Consider the following 16,448-nt stretch of genomic DNA (forward strand, 5'->3'; position numbering starts at 1 on the left):
TAGCAATTCAACCAAGGAAATATTTTCTAATCTTCTTGTTCCAAGATCTTTTTTAAATGCATCAGAAAAAGTAGTTCCTAAAATATAATTCATGCGATTGCATTCACCTAGTCCAAAATGATAGTTATGCTGCGGTAAGATCTTACTATGAACCTATGAACCTTACCATGATCCAAAAGGAAGTTACTAAATCCTATACTCCAACGTCTTTCTACAATTTTATAGCATCTTATCACAATGTTACAAAACTTAATAATTTAATGATAATTTAAATGTGTAAGCATCATATCATGATTAACATTAAAGATCTTATCATGATCCTAAATGTCTTGGGATGACGTTTAAGATCTTACCATGATTCTAAATATCTTACCATAATACCGTGAGATCTTACGAAACAAGATCCAGCAGGATCATTTCAAAATCCGACAGTATTGACTATCGTGGATGATCCTATAGGACCTTGTCATGTTGTTAAAGATCTTATTATGATGGAACAATAACCCTTCAAGATCTTGGAAAGTGAATTGATTTTTTACATACATGTCCAGAAATAACCTAACAAAAACCGCGGTTAATCTAGGTCAAACTCCGGTCTGATCACGGTTGATCCGAGGTCAGACAGAGGTCCAACCGCGGTGAGACGGAGGTTAAACCCCGGCCTAACTCGGTCTGACAGACACTGCAGTTTCTATCGCTCGACCGCAACCGAACCGCGACCGAACCACGACTGAACCGCAACCGAACCGCAACCGAACCGCAACCGCAACTGGACAGTACTGTCTATAAAACTTGAATAGGACTAAACAAATGAAAGAATCTGTCAGGAAATAGGGACAATAATGCCAATAGGCGCGAGTCGCGACAAAATAGGCGAGAATCGACCAAAAAAGGAGCGACTCCAGGATCGCCCAGTTGTTAATATCGTTAACTATGTTCTGCAAGTTAGTATTGGAAGGGTGGGATATACTTTCTGCGACTGTGCAATCGTCACGACTGTGCAATCGACAGACAGTACAACTTCCTTGTGATTTACAAGAAGGAAAGCTGATTATTTGAGCCGTCATCTGATCCCAGCACCACTGAGGGAAATTTGGTAACGCAATACCATCTGGACTAGTATCCTAGAACTTAAAAATACTGGGAACAATACGAAACATTTCATAATTATTCTGCTGAGTTTTGTTAAAAAAAAAAGAGAGTGATGTAGTCATTGACATGTTAATAGGCGATGTATAAAATTCAAAGAGTGTGTTTGATTATTTCACTGGTTGTTACTTTAATTTATAATTTTCAGCTATTGACATATGACATGAACGATTTAACCTTATAAATTGAATAAACACAATTCGTGTTAGTAACTTAGTATTAATTTCAAGATATCGCGAGAAATTTGTCGATGATCGCATTGATGTTGACAAAAAAGCGTACACTCATTTTTGCCACGTTTACTCGTACCCATTTCCCCACGTGAATCGCTCGTTCATGGAGGTCGAATGAACGGTTTATTGTGTCTGTAAATTTATTTTGCTGTTTTTCCCGGACAAGATCGCGCGATCTTTGATATAAAGTGAGGCGAGGATTATTGATAAGTGTTGTCGTTGCTGCGTCGTCGGGTTTTATGCCTCTAGTTGCAGACAAGGTATATTTTGAAATTGTATTGTATCGTAATTTTTTGTGTCAGTATATATATATTTGGTGTCGTTTCAACTGGTGACATACTATTTGATAAAATAGGAGATTTCTATATGAAGTAAGTTGGAAAAGATATTTTCATTTCTCAATAGAGGATATTGCAGTTTGTGTTCTGTAATCAGTGAGTTTGCATTGAAATATTTGTATTGGTGCCACCACTGTACTGTATACATGCAATATGAATATATTTAAACTGCTTATCTTTTCATCAATAGGTCATATAATGTGTTTACTTATTACTAAATATGTGGGACACCATAGATCCACATTGCGTTGTTGGATTTCTATATTGTATTCACTGCCTGGAAAACATGACCGCCAATAGAAATTAGGAGGGTTGCTAGTCAAGTTAAAAATCACTCGATGAGAAGCGCATGCAAGTGGTTTGTGCAACATGCAAATGATGTTCCCTAGTGGTTATTACTATTAGCCTTTCTCACGATGACGAATATCCACCATTTTGGGGGTACTTTCAATTTTCTTTAATGTGTTTAAAACAATAATAGCAATGTAAGAAGCATTTTTTAAGAGTCCACAGACCACTTAACAATAAATTAAGCCTAAAATTAAAGACACCCTGACAAAGTCTTGTGTTCACAATTTAAAAATAAAGTACTCCAAAAATGGGGGTACATTCGTCATTGTGAGAAAGGCTACTTGATATTCTCATGTTTTTCTCCACTCGATTAATTTTCATGGAACCCAATTTGGATACATATAAAAAGGCTGTCTGCATAACCATGTAAATAATGTAATATAAGATAGGTACAGTAGAAGTAGAAATTGATTTTACTGATTATTCTTCCTGGATTATCCCAAAAAAGTAAGGCCATTGATGTATATTATATTTAATAAACATGGTGTATTAGAACTCAAGCATCATGTGACAGAAATGTAGCTTTATACATTATAGATTAAGTGCCTAATGAGCTGTGAAATGATTGGAAAGATTAATATTTCTACTTAGCCATGAAATTAGTTAAGCATTTAAATTGTGTGATTTACAATAATATGACATTCACATACAATACCTTCACCGTGCTCCACCAAAGCATTAACTGTTTTTTGTTATTTCATAGGGAGACTTAACTAGGTTTTAAACAACATTATTCAAAAATGAAGGTGAAGGAAATTGCCAGAACTGCAAATATTGCATGGAGACCTGCATCCCATCATCCAATATATCTTGCAGCAGGAACTGCAGCACAGCAACTAGATGCCACAATTAGGTAAGCGAAGCTTTTAAAAGAAATTAATCATATTTTCCTCATTGTCTTATTAAGTATGCAATTAGTGGCCTGAGTTATACACAATACCGAAATGATCTGTGTAATCGCTCTATCCAGGTTATAATATGTTTAGCGGGAAAAATAAATGGAAATCAAATATGCTTGCAAAGGTTACCAATTCCAAAATTTCTTTTTCTACTTTGAATCAATCCGATATTTTCTAATCAAGACAAATCTGATACCATATGTATATCTAATCAACATAGATAATCTGACTCAAAAACTAATCTCGTTTTGTGTAACAGGGGCGTGTATGTGCTGAAGCTTATTAGAATTGATTGAAGTATATATGCTACATAGCAGTGTCAATAATTACTCAAATCTTTCTTAATTTTTTTTATATTATTTTTCTATAAAGCACCACAGCAGCCTTGGAGCCTTTTGCTCTTGATCTTACAAGCGGTGACAGAGAAATGCCTGTGAAAGGCAAACTTTCTTCTGAGCACAGGTATATTCTACAATGTAATGTTCATCTACATATATATGTAACCTATATTACTGAAATTGTGTAACAACAATGGTGTAAAACGTGTAGCAACCAACAAATAGCAACCAAAGAATAGCAACCAACACATCAAAATACAGTATTTGAAATAAAAATGCAGTTTTCAAACCTACTTTTTCTGTTACTACTAGAGCTAGGATACCCTCACTATTTTTTTGTTCACTTTTTTTCTAAATGTTCCCCTGAGATGTTCACAAGTCACTGATGTTGAACTTTTAGGTTCAATAAATTAGTCTGGGGTACATATGGTATGGAGAAAGAAGAAACACCCAACGGGATATTGGTTGGTGGAACCGACAGTGGTGATTTGGTTATGTGGAATCCTTTGAAAATACTGAATGGAGAGACAGAAGATGCGGTTTTGTTTCAAAGTGATAAACATACAGGTATTTCTGTAAATATTTTCTTGTAAATGTAATACAATATATTACTCCTTAAATTAGAAGTCGTTACTATACAGAGACTTCTGATACATCGGTGTCACAAAGTTTGCAGAGTCAAAAAGTCAAAAAATCACGTGGTGAAAGTTACTCTCAAATCACCTGGTGAATGTTATACTTGAACTTGCATCGCCCACTTTGTTTGCGCGTGCCCGTCAGTACGGTACTTGCGAGTTAAAAGTCAGGTCTCAGAGTATTTTAAACACAAAACCACAAATCTTCATTTTGAAATAACAAAAACGGGTGTGGTGAAGACTAAGGCTATGTGCACACGGTAACGTTATCGAGCGTTTTTACGTTCGTTTCACGCCAAAACGGTTTCAAACACCGTCAATTTACAATAGAAGTTGAAGCTAATTCAACGTATTGAGCTTAGTTTTCCTTGGATCGCGTGGACAGGAATTGGAAGACGCTCGAAAACGACGCTCGTGTGCACATACGTAGCCTATGCTTTCATGGTTCAACATGTATTCTTTTCCCGACGTCTGTTTAAGTAAAAATTGTATATACAGAGACCTCTCCAGGGTTTTATACAAAACACATGACAAAGACTCTTATTAGTGAACTCGCTACGACTATGAAATCTAGTACGACTACGAAATCTATTACGACTACGAGATTTTATTTATTAAATGTCTTCTGCCAGAAGCTTTTCAAAGTACGAGGTTTGGTGCAACAGTTTTTAAACAGATGGGTTGTGTAAACTGAAAGACAATACAAGGCTGGAACAGCAGATTTTTAAAAGAAAAATCTCGCAGTCGTATTTGTCGCAAATCTAAAGCTCCATATTGTGTCTGTTCTTTGGCTACCAGATTCATATTTATATTTCCTCAAAATTCACTTTAGGTGCTGTGCAAGCGCTGGATCTCAATCCATTTCAACCAAACCTCATTGCCTCAGGTGCTTGTGATTCTGAAATCTACGTGTGGGACCTTAAATCCCCAGACAATCCCCACTCACCTGGAGCTAAATCACTCCCCCCTGATAATATAAGTTGTCTGGGATGGAACAGACAAGTTACGCATATCCTTGCGTCAACATCACCCTGCGGACGCTGTGTAGTGTGGGACCTGAGGAAAAACGAGCCCATTATTAAAGTCAGCGACCAAGAAGGATCCATGGTTAGTAGAAGACGTTTGTCGTCCGAATTACTTCTTAATGTTCAAACCAATATATTTTGGATTTGGATTAAGAAAGACATGTATGAAATGGTTTTCATTGAGATCTGTGGATTTAACACTTTAGTTAAGGCAGGGCTCTGTCTCCAGCGAATAACACTCTTAATGAATATATAAACTGTATCTCTCCAAGGCTCGTTTGAAAGCTATAGAATGGCATCCAGAAGTGGCAACACATCGCTTCTGAAGACGATAGATGTCCTGTCATTCAGGTAAAAAAGGACGAATTCGAAAAGTTGAATGCGCAAAGACGACCTATCAGAAAGTGCATGTCATACGTACCACCAAGCGACTAGCGCGATAATTGAGGGGGGATGTATATTCGGACATTAATCCCCCCTACAATTTTTTTAAGAAGCGTTGGTCTACAAAAGAAGCGTCTGGGAGAGAGAATGTATGAATAAGTGGTTTTACTATAGGTAATTATTATAATATGCTTTTCATTTCTTTGCAGCACATATAAAGGTCACGAAAAAAACGGAAAATAACGCCCGAGTGTATGATAGAAAGCACGCGTTTACCTACTGCGGCCAGCTATGTGCGAAGATTGCAAGACATCTTGTCACAAAACACAAGATGGAAGAAGAAGTGATGTCTGCCTTAGCACATAAGAAGAAATCATCGGAACGAAGAACAATATTAGACAAGCTTCTCCAGGGTGATTATCACCACAATATGAATACCTTGGAGACGGGTGAAGAAGAGCTAATAATAGTGCGAAGACCTGGGGAAGACGGGAAGTACCGCATTGAGGACTTTTTACCCTGCGAGTTTTGTTTGGGGTTTTTCCGTAGGTGGGTGATAGCTGCGGTGATTAATTTTCTTATTATTATTTGGGTCAAAATTAGTCTAAAGTGCAAGTCGTCCAATGAACAACATTTATAAAATCTTATATATATTTACATATTTTTATCACTACAGCCTCAATATGGTTGAAACAAGAGGGAAACGAGGTCGCAAAGTTCCCATCATTCACCTTCTCAACTCGTTGCGATCTAAAGTTGGAATAAACGAGGAGAATGGGTATGTCTTTGCTCGGGTAAACAGAGATTCCTTGGAACCACTAAGAGGATGGGACTGCCTGAGGTACTGTGCTACGGAATGTCAGCCCAAGTTAAAGAATCCCGACGCCATAACCAGTACAAAACTGCGAAAATACATCTTGACCATCACGCAGGTTCTTTCTCTGGAAGAAAAGAAACTAGATTGGCTAGCAAAGCACCTCGGGCACGACATCCGTACTCATCGAGAGTATTATCGGCTTCACGGATCAACGATTGAGATTGCGAAAATCAGCAAACTTCTGCTAGCTGTGGATAGTGGAAGGGCATGTTCATTGAAAGGCAAATCTCTAGAGGAAATAACACTCGAAGGTGACTTATTACGACGGAATGTACACAAAGTCATTCCTATAATTAAACCATATTATCTTTAAGAATAACACTCATTTCAGTACTTTATCAAAATGTCTTAAGGCACTGTACAATTTATCAAAATCTAACATGACTTAGATTGATTTTTTGAAAGCGAGTTTCTTGTTACAAGAAAAAATTACCCCCCATCTATTAATCAATATTTTACGGAAATTTGTTCAAAGGAGCCAGGCTTTTACAGTGGGGTGGCCTTTTTTCCTCTTTCCGTCTTTACTTAGGAACAAAATTTCACCACTATAACCTTGCCGTATTTTTCATTTCATGAAACTACTCAGAAAAATGGAACTTTAAACTATGTTAACAAAAAAATAGGGGTAGAATTAAAAAAAAAATCGCAACTTTTTGGTATAAATATTTTTATCAGAAAAGTAAATCTAATTTTGCGATTTGCAATTCTTCGAACGGCATGAATCAATGCTATATTGCTGTTAATTCTGTAGATATATCCGAGCCAGAACTGAGTGAAGATGAGAAAGGTGATTGCGAGGAAACTAATAGTGACGAAGGTAACCGGATAACCCAGTGAACTCTCTATATATGGAAGGCTCACTCCAGTTCAAAGTGTGAAGCCAAACATGGCGGATCATGAAGGCTGGGTACCGAACCAGACCTCCACGAGGCGTAAAATGCGCGAACTGCGCGTGGAAATTAATGGCGTTAAAAGGCACGAATTATAAAATTATCACGAAATATATATATATATATATATATATATATATATATATATATATATATATATATATATATATATATATATGATACATATACATAGGTTAATTGTGTCGTATATTTGTTTTGTGTTTACAAAACTGATCGAGTTGCACTTTTATACGTCGCCATATCAAATTTTAGTTCGGTAACCAAGCAGCATTCATGATCCGCCATGTTTGACTTTTAGATTACGCAATGAGAGCGAGCCTTCCATATATATAGAGTTCACTGGAGTAACCTATATATACCCTCTAAAATTAATATAAAATGGCTTATCATGCCTTGTCTTTTGTGTTGGGAAACATTGGATATTCATGAATATAAGTGGTTGCCCTCTTTCATACACCCTGTATATAGACTAATTTAAGATGTTATATTATTTTCTGTAATAGTACTGTACATGCTGAAAAACCACAAACTTCTGCGACGCTACACCACAGGGGGTCAGTTGCAAAGACTGGTGCTGAGTATATTATATTGAGATTGCTAGAGAGATGACAGGGTCAGAGGGGCTCAATTCAACGTATTCTTATCCCAACTTATTCAGCATCCAAATCAAAGAAACCAAGGTTTCTTGACAAGGCTGACGATGAGTGGCTACCCGGTAAGGTTAATCGATTGTTTTATGAACAACATTGCATTAAATATGGCAAATTACTTTTCCACAATAATTAACATAACATTAACGGATGCCTTTTTTCATTTTACAGCTAAATATTGTGTATAATATTGTATAAGGCCAAACAACAACTGGTTGGGTTTAGTTGAGACCTTATACGATATTTAGCAACGCAAATAATGGCAATAAAATTCGTAAACGGGCGCGGAAAGAACCTCTGTCAAACCAACAATTTATAGAGCTCGCGAGAGATCTAATGGCCAACCAAACATCTTGAGGCACTTCTGATACGCCAAGGTCTCCTCGTAACTGCCACTCGGACAATTCTAAAATGAACATATTGCAGGAAGGCATGTACGGAGGAAGGCTGGACCAGGCGCGGATCTAGAATTTTTCAAACATAAGTCCAGATTCAGAAATTTTGAGAAAATTTTTCAAATTGGCAGATCGGAGTTTGATTATTTCGGGTAATTTTAGGGTTCATCACAATTTTTCCGCTATTTTAATAAAAAACAGCGTATTATAGATGCCTCGTGGATTTATTAACAAAGTTAGTGACTAGCGAGGGTCATATTTCAAAACACACAACTTCGTACTCCCCCCTTATAATAGCAATAGTTGATTTTACACAAATTAAACAATATCCTCAAATGAAATAAGCAGAAATATTTCGATTAAGCGTACAAGAACTTTACAAAACCCTAAAACCATGCAAATCATAACAAACATAATATGCTATAAATAGACGCGAATATTATAAAATGCATCGCACACTTCCATATAATGCAAATTACACTGCAACGAGTTACATACACTTATTCCAACGACTCCAACGAGTGATGAGTAAGAAGCCTTTTTCCATTTTAGTCCATTTTACGACGGGACTAGTTTTATAACCATGATAATTATACTGAGCATAGGACGATTATGAAAGATAAATATATGATGATAGATGTACATTATATTTTATTATGCCTATATTTATTGGAATATCATTTCACCTTGAGAAAATTATAGATCTTGAAATCTCTGAAACCAATTTCTTTCTTATTTCATAATAAAGTCAACATATTATTTTCTGAACAAAAGGTATACATGAAAATAATTCCATGTTTTTATAAAGGTGCTGTGTATTTTAAATCAATTAAATGTGATTAGTTCATTCGCAGTCACATGACTTTAAATAAATGCAATGTTTCCCGCTAGAGAAACAAGTGAAAAATTGTTGCCCGCATATTGTCAACAAACTCTTTTGAAATGAAATTATCGTGTATAACATGTATGTTTCTGTTCCTTTATAACAAAACACTTAATGTACGCTACACCTCGGGAAATAGTGAGTTAAATATAGATATATTGAGTAATAATAAATAGAAATTAATAGAATATTCCTAAACCGTAACAAACTTCTGCCATTTTCATCTCACGTTATTTGTATTTTACGAATTACGATTCACGCAATAAATTAAAATTCCGTGACAAAATCAAATTCTAATTATTTCCCGGTATCATGCTTCCGTATCGCAATGTAGGACGTAATGGTACGTTAGTTCGATATGATCTAACGCCGACCGCGCGACTGACTGGACTAAGTGGACTTACCCTAGATCCGCCCCTGCATGGGCTGGACGTTTCCCAAACTCATCAAGCATAGCGAGAGATATGATGTAATAATGTGCATTCCAGATCTTCTCAATCAATTGCGTTTAACCAGTCTAGGCAGCTTAAAAATGCAAGATTTTGAGACGATCTCAAAACTACAGTACTGTCCAGAAATATATGATTTTCGATTTAAATAATGCATGAGCACTTTGATATTGTGCCAAATTGGCATGTCACTGGATACTGATCATAGTTGTTGAGGATAATTTATTAATTTTAATACGCAAATGTTCCCTGTCACCAAGCCAGCGATTTCTATACTATCACATATTTTTTTAGTATAGCGAAAAAAATATGATATGATATTTGAAGTTATATAGCAAATTGGAAATGTAATAAAAGGCTCAAAGCGTTTGTTGACTACACAGACTACATGTACACCACATAAAAAAGCTTAGGTAATTCATGTTAGTTGCCTCATTCACCTTGCTCTCTAAATACCTCTTCACGTCACTATAATTCTACTATAATTTACAATCAATGTGACCATAGTATCAGTGTGGCATACCCGTTATCATAACGTTTAAAACATTTACTGGTGGCTTTTGACGCTATAACTCGCATTCAAACAACAAAGAACGATGCAAAAAAAATTTTCACTGAAATTTGAGGAGTTCTTTGTTCACCAATGGTTCCCTATTCAATGGATATAAAGTATATGGTCTCCTATTATAGGACAATCTTACAAGGCACATGGTTCAAAAGTACGCAGTGGTTCAGCAGCAAAATCTAAATGTAAGCCACCTTATTTATTAATATTATTTATCCTTTTTTATTACTTTCAATACAAAAAGGTATAAATGCTGTTATAATGCACAATTTAGTGATTAGTAACATTAAATTAAACAGGGTCAACTAAAGAGACAAGTTATGCTTGGGACCTTTATTACAATATCTAATTTTTGTTATTTCCACGTTAATAAATTCCTCCCATTACGTCCTTTCAAACAACCAATCGGCACAACATTGTTTAGTTATCCAATGATTGGGTTATTATTATTATAATATTATTATTATTAAAACGAAATCCAATGCTATTTCCAGATCGGGGTTTTAGATAACAATTCACAAAGAAGAATAATTAACTAAACTACTATAAGTATTCACATCATTTATTCAAATGATAGAAACTATTTACATCGTCTATTCCTAAAACTATTTACATTTGCACATAAACACTTTACAGCTCTAAAAACAATTTGTTCTATCATGTCAATTACAGGTTATAATCGTATGTTGCCTTCCAAAAGACCTGTTATATTTAAAATGATTTAGATTGTGAATTGAGGTTAATTCCTCATCTAATGAGTTCCTAATACTCGTTCCTCTATATTTGAATGTTTTCTGTCCTGTCGCAGCCCCATACTTTTGAATGTCAATTAAGTTTATTTTGATTTCGGGTGGTGAGTTCATTAATTTGATTTCTTTTTGGAAACTTCTCACATAAATATGAGCGTGCTTGATTATTTATATTCTTTTATTGGTAGCCAACCCAGATCTTTGAGCAATGGAGAAGCATGGTCATTTTTAGATTTTCCTGAGATAATTAAGTCTGGCCGCACAATTCTGAATTGGCTGGATTTTCTGCATGTTGACTTCCGAGGTGTTAGACGACAGGTTAGACTCAGTGGTTAGCCCATATCGATGAGCAATAGCTTACAGTGTATTTTGCTCATAGTTAGAGAATTTACGATGGTGATTAGTGTTGATTGGTCAAACAAGTGCTTTGCTCGGCTAATCTGGCCCATTTTGGATATACATGATGATGATAGATACTTCACGTGCTCTTGATATTTCAATTTGTAGTCGAGTATTGTTTTACAAGTTTTATTTGGATCAAAATACTCTACATATGGCATAATAATTCAATTATACAAGTCACATACGAAATTATAAACATTGAAGATCCAAAAAGGCAAGGTACGAACGGGACACTTGAAAAAGGACCCATGCAAGGCACCTCCCAAGAATTTAGATTTTATGTACATAAATGTTACAAATTACTTGCACATACTGTATGTTAAAAGTTATTAAATTCAAGACATGCAAAAAAACAAATAGGACATATACATCTAGAAATATACAAAACAAAAAAAACAAAGTCCTGTGACAAGGACAGTCGCGTACCAAGGACCACATACACAGGACAAAACATCATCATAGACTGTCTGAAGAAGACGAGAATATAGGTACATTTAAGAAAGGCTGTAAAAGTAATGGGACTGGAGAAAGTTTTAGGATCAACATCCTTGCACACTCTGTTCCAGGGTTTGACTATACGGTTAAAGAAGGAAGCTAATATTGTGCCGAGGTCTTAAACTTCCGGGACAGGTTCAAATATTTTCCCGATAAAGTCGACTCTGGGTAAATCATCTAGTTGTAATTGAAGTAATTTTTGTTAACCAAACACCATCATTTTGGTTTTGTCAGGGTTTATCAGTACGCTGTTGTTACAGCACCATTCGAATACTCTATGCAAGTCCCCCTGTATCCTTCACAGAGAAAAATTCAGGGTTGGTAGAGAGTAGAATAGAAAAATTTTGAATCATTCACATAAGATTCTATAATGCTCGTTTCCTGGACTGACGGCAGACAGTCCGTGTAGAGGTTGAACAAAAACGGCCTTGAGGAATTCTTTGAGGGTATTCCATGTGTTAGTGGTGCAGGTGCTGAGGTGGTGGTTCCTATTCGGACATATTGGGATCTCTCCGATAGATAGCTCTTGAACCATTTGTGGACTGTTGGAGAGACACCGAGCTATTGTATTTTCTGCCTCATCCACAAAAGGCGTTCTAAATAGATACTTTCTAATTCTTTCTGGAGTCTAGGCATAATATTCAAGAAGCTTTCTCTTTATATCAGAGTGCTCATCGAAACCACTGTTTATAAGGCGTTCTTTTATTTCCTCGAAAGCTGTGTTACTTCTTTGTTTTGCTGCTTCTATTAGTGGTATCCAGGGATCCATTTCTTCTCTAGATTATAAGCCAGCCCTCGTCGAACTTCCAGATTGCTGAGTAGAAGTTGTTGAGACATCGTCAGGGAATTATATTTCTTGACTGTCCGAATATGTTTGAGACATGTTTCTTTCTTGTTCTCGTAATGGACAGTATTCTCGTTCGTGTCTACGCAGATTGCAGATTGTCTAGAGAGGCTCCTGCAATTGGTTCTTTTGACACGTATTTTTTCTGGTTGAACAGTTGAGCCTAACTTTGGTATATGATCTGAAGTGAGATAATATTATTGTTTAATGTTTCTTCTTCCCCGTTTCTTGCCTCAACCAAGATAATTATATTCGAGCTCTCTACGCCTTTCTCTTTCTTTTTAAAGGTCTAGTTTTAGACTATTTCATCTTTTCCGCTTAGCAGCATATTTAGCACATAAATTTGAGACACGTTATTTGACTCAATCAGCCTTTGCATGATTACCATGTCGAGTTTTATTCCTTCGATATCAGCCACCAACAAATTACAACCACAGTTAGTGGCAGACCCTTACGATATAGTGTAAGAAGCGCGGTCTCACTTGATTTGGTTCTTCTTTGGTTTTCTTGTCGTGTTCACCCGGCAAATTTTTCTGTTGTCGCCATTTGTCGGCTTTGTAGCGTTACTCGTCATTGCAGGCGAGCAAACTTTAATCAGCAAATCAACCCCAAACTAGTCGTTCCTTTCATTGTTAACTTCTTATTAACCGAGCACGAGCTCTTTACCGATAAATATTGGACGGAGGTATTTTAGAAAACAAAACAAAATATTAAATTTTATGGTTAACCTGAAAAATAATGAAAATTCTTCTCAGCAATAACTGCACTCCATTTCACCGGACGTCATGCATGCCATTTAAAATTATTATTTATTTAGAAGAATTCACTGCCTCTGATTGGCCAATAGGCATGTGTGAAATCGTCATATCCAACGTGTGACGTCATAACGTCTGATACGACTTTTTTCATGCACGCTATTACGTCATAGCGATAAATAGTCGTATCTTACGTCAGTCCAATGGCGACGACATCAATTCTACGGCGACTGTTCATTCTTGTAATGTTCAACCACAAACTTTGACTTGATAATTCTTCGTATCATGTTGAACTTCATTCAATAATTGTTAAATACTTTGAAGCAGGTCTAGCATAAATTTCCTGTCTATATAACGTCTTCTAAATTTAAAGCGCCTGTTCTGTATTTCTCTTGGGATTTATAGAGTAGAAAATAAGATCAATCCAAATGTTAATGCATCTGATGATATAAATTCTATACCAAACTATAAGGAAAGAAATTGATCAATTTTAAAATTTGGTTTGAATGTAGTAATACTTGTACTTGACTATTAAATTATCCGATCTCACTTTTCCACTAATCTTTCCTTAATCTACTGCAAATATTTTGGGAGTATATTTTCAAAATTTTAATACAAATTATCGACTAAAAGCACATAAAATTCACATACAGACTTTCAAAAACACCTTCAAGTTAAAAGATGTTCTTTACCTTGTACGAACATTGAGAACTCAGGATTAACGCTAAAATAAAATGCTAAAGACACTATGCATGGATCAGATTTCATTATTATGTTTGATTTAGGTAAACAAGTAGATCTAACGTGGTCAAAGGAGGAAAAGAAGTGTGTATTAGACCACTTGGGCCATCTTATTCGACAAGGAAGGGTGCCGAATAAGAAAGAAAGTTGTGACTGTATCCTAAAAGGAAAGGACGTCCTGAAAGATCGCGATTGTAAAAGTGTGAAGTATTGGATTAAAAATCAGATAACGAAAAGAAAAAACACAAAGAGTTAAGTCACAAGCTAAAGTAATGATCTGTGTTTAGTCACCACCTTTTACACCTTGAATTACACGTTTTAATAATTCCTTGCATTACGTCATTGCAAACAACCAATTGGCACAAAATTATTTAATTATCAAATCATGAATTAAGTTATCGTGACAATCAATCGAATGTTACGATAATCGATTAAACATTATGAATTAAAATTTGAAGCAGGTACAGAATCAATTCCCTAAAACGTTCGTCTGTTATTTCATAACAACGCACAGCCGCCTACAAGATGACATTATGCGGTTCTGCTTTTATTCAATATCATACAAGTAATATGGGATACTAAATAGATTTCCTTGTGACAGCATCAGCAGAAATTCAAGACATTAATTACCACAATGCCAGGATTTCGCAATCAAAGATGGTTCCCTTGTTATAATAGAATTATATAAGCACGGCATCTTATCTTTAACAGATTCCTCAGTAATGTCATTTTAGCAACTTGCTAACCATCATATTGCTGGAGCTAACTGCAATATGTAAGATAAAAATTGCTTTAATTTCAAATTTTATCTCGTGCCTTATATAACTCTTTTATAACGAGTTAGGTATCTTTGATTACGAAATCCTGGCATTATGATAATCAATGTCTTGAATTTCTGATGGAAATTTGACAAGTTCTCGCTACAAAGCATGCAAAATTGTCAATTGCCGAAATAGTAAAAGCCAAATTGGTCAAGATGGGGAGGAATATTGACAGCTAGGTGCACACAAAATTTGAACCCTTTTGTGACAAGGGTGGGGCACTTTTGCCCAATTTTAGTATTTAAACGAACATAAATTATCTGGGAAGGAACACTTTCACCAAGTGTTTGCTAGAGCTAGATAGCGATGTATCTGAGGTAATGTGTATAAGAATGTAGTTTGAGCCGTTACTTCAATTCCTATAACTTTTGTGATCGCGTAACTATTAAGAGTGTCATTCATTAATTTGCATGTTTTGCCACGTCAAAAACGAAGAGATCGAAACAATCATGCAGATATATGTAAATAACACTATCTTAGCGCTCTCCAACCGATTTCTGGGTATTTTTTAGAGTTGCTGCAATTTTCGTAATAGGATGAAACATGTCAATGTCACTTTAATTAATCATGACAAACTACATGCTTTAGTTATCTTAAATATCAAAATTATAATGTAATTCGATAATTTCGATAATTCGATAATTACTTCCTGCGTACAATTTTGGTTTGAAATTAATCTAGTCAATTGTTAATGAACAAACATAGCAATAAGTGTTATTATTTTTTACAAAGTTCCATAGCTAGTTGCACACTGGCAATAATAAGGATTTGTAATAACTTAAAATGGCTTTGCCTTTAGAATTACTTCAAAAATCACTACATGGTTATTTTGTAAATCCGGCATTCTGATTTTAGCTATATTTAAAGCACTGTTATCACATCGACTACCCCAATTTGCACGGAAAATACAAAATGTACATGCTGCCGGACTTATTCTTTTTCAGAAAAAATTAAATTCGATCCCAAAGTCAGTAGAAATGTTTTTACTAATATAGTCCTTTAATTTTGCAATGAATATCATGTGAACTAAATCTCACGAAACCAAATACCAGTGGTACCAGAGCATCCAAATATTGTCGAAAATTTTGTACTACATTCTTATACATATTACATTGTACATTATTTTGTAAATATATTTTCCAACACGCAGTTTACTGGCAGTGTATTACTTTCGTTATTTGTATTTAAAAAAAGGTTATTTGTATACTAGATAAAATATACCCTTTTTTGTTTGTTATTAAAATATTTTTCCTTTGTCCAATACTTTGGGCAATATTTTTCCTTTGTCCAATAACTTCAATTGCATTGAATGTTGAGTTTAGGCGAACAATACATTTATAATAGAACTACATCATATAACCATTCTTTTTTCGGGTGAATAAATTCTTAGAATGAAGAGATGTTTGATATTACTAACAAGGTTCAATGCATTTTTTATTGAAATAATTGAAGTTACTCTCAGATAAACGATACAACTTTCTCGTTGCAATCGGCGTATATTTGTCCTTGTTAACATATCATCATACATTACATCTTAGAGAATCCTAGACTTGCAGAAA

At 35.3% G+C, this 16,448-nt stretch overlaps 1 protein-coding gene across 3 annotated transcripts; it reads left to right on the forward strand.

Annotated features, from left to right (window-relative positions):
- Positions 1-1,492: 1,492 nt before the first annotated feature.
- LOC114521069 lies at positions 1,493-15,883 on the forward strand. Of its 3 annotated transcripts, XM_028541468.1 has the most exons (12): positions 1,493-1,642; positions 2,775-2,924; positions 3,343-3,432; positions 3,709-3,875; positions 4,776-5,050; positions 5,241-5,319; positions 5,562-5,901; positions 6,029-6,480; positions 6,981-7,046; positions 7,644-7,855; positions 10,208-10,267; positions 14,113-15,883. In XM_028541468.1, the coding sequence occupies exons 6-10, from the start codon at positions 5,304-5,306 to the stop codon at positions 7,730-7,732; spliced, it is 963 nt and encodes a 320-aa protein (XP_028397269.1). In that variant the 5' UTR covers positions 1,493-1,642; positions 2,775-2,924; positions 3,343-3,432; positions 3,709-3,875; positions 4,776-5,050; positions 5,241-5,303; the 3' UTR covers positions 7,733-7,855; positions 10,208-10,267; positions 14,113-15,883. The 3 variants fall into 3 exon arrangements, 2 of the variants coding, with proteins under 2 accessions (XP_028397269.1, XP_028397270.1); XR_003686752.1 differs by lacking the exon at positions 5,241-5,319; XM_028541469.1 differs by lacking the exons at positions 10,208-10,267; positions 14,113-15,883 and adding an exon at positions 7,962-8,592.
- The last annotated feature ends 565 nt before the right edge of the window (positions 15,884-16,448 follow it).

The sequence above is a fragment of the Dendronephthya gigantea genome, unplaced genomic scaffold, assembly GCF_004324835.1.
Source record: "Dendronephthya gigantea isolate DGI-Jeju-01 unplaced genomic scaffold, DenGig_1.0 000019F, whole genome shotgun sequence".
NCBI lineage: Eukaryota > Metazoa > Cnidaria > Anthozoa > Malacalcyonacea > Nephtheidae > Dendronephthya > Dendronephthya gigantea.

Coding starts and splice junctions, on each gene's coding strand:
- LOC114521069 (XM_028541468.1), top strand. Junction 6,481..6,980: donor AGAGGAAATAACACTCGAAG/GTGACTTATTAC, acceptor TTAATTCTGTAG/ATATATCCGAGCCAGAACTG. Junction 7,047..7,643: donor GGAAACTAATAGTGACGAAG/GTAACCGGATAA, acceptor TTTCTGTAATAG/TACTGTACATGCTGAAAAAC.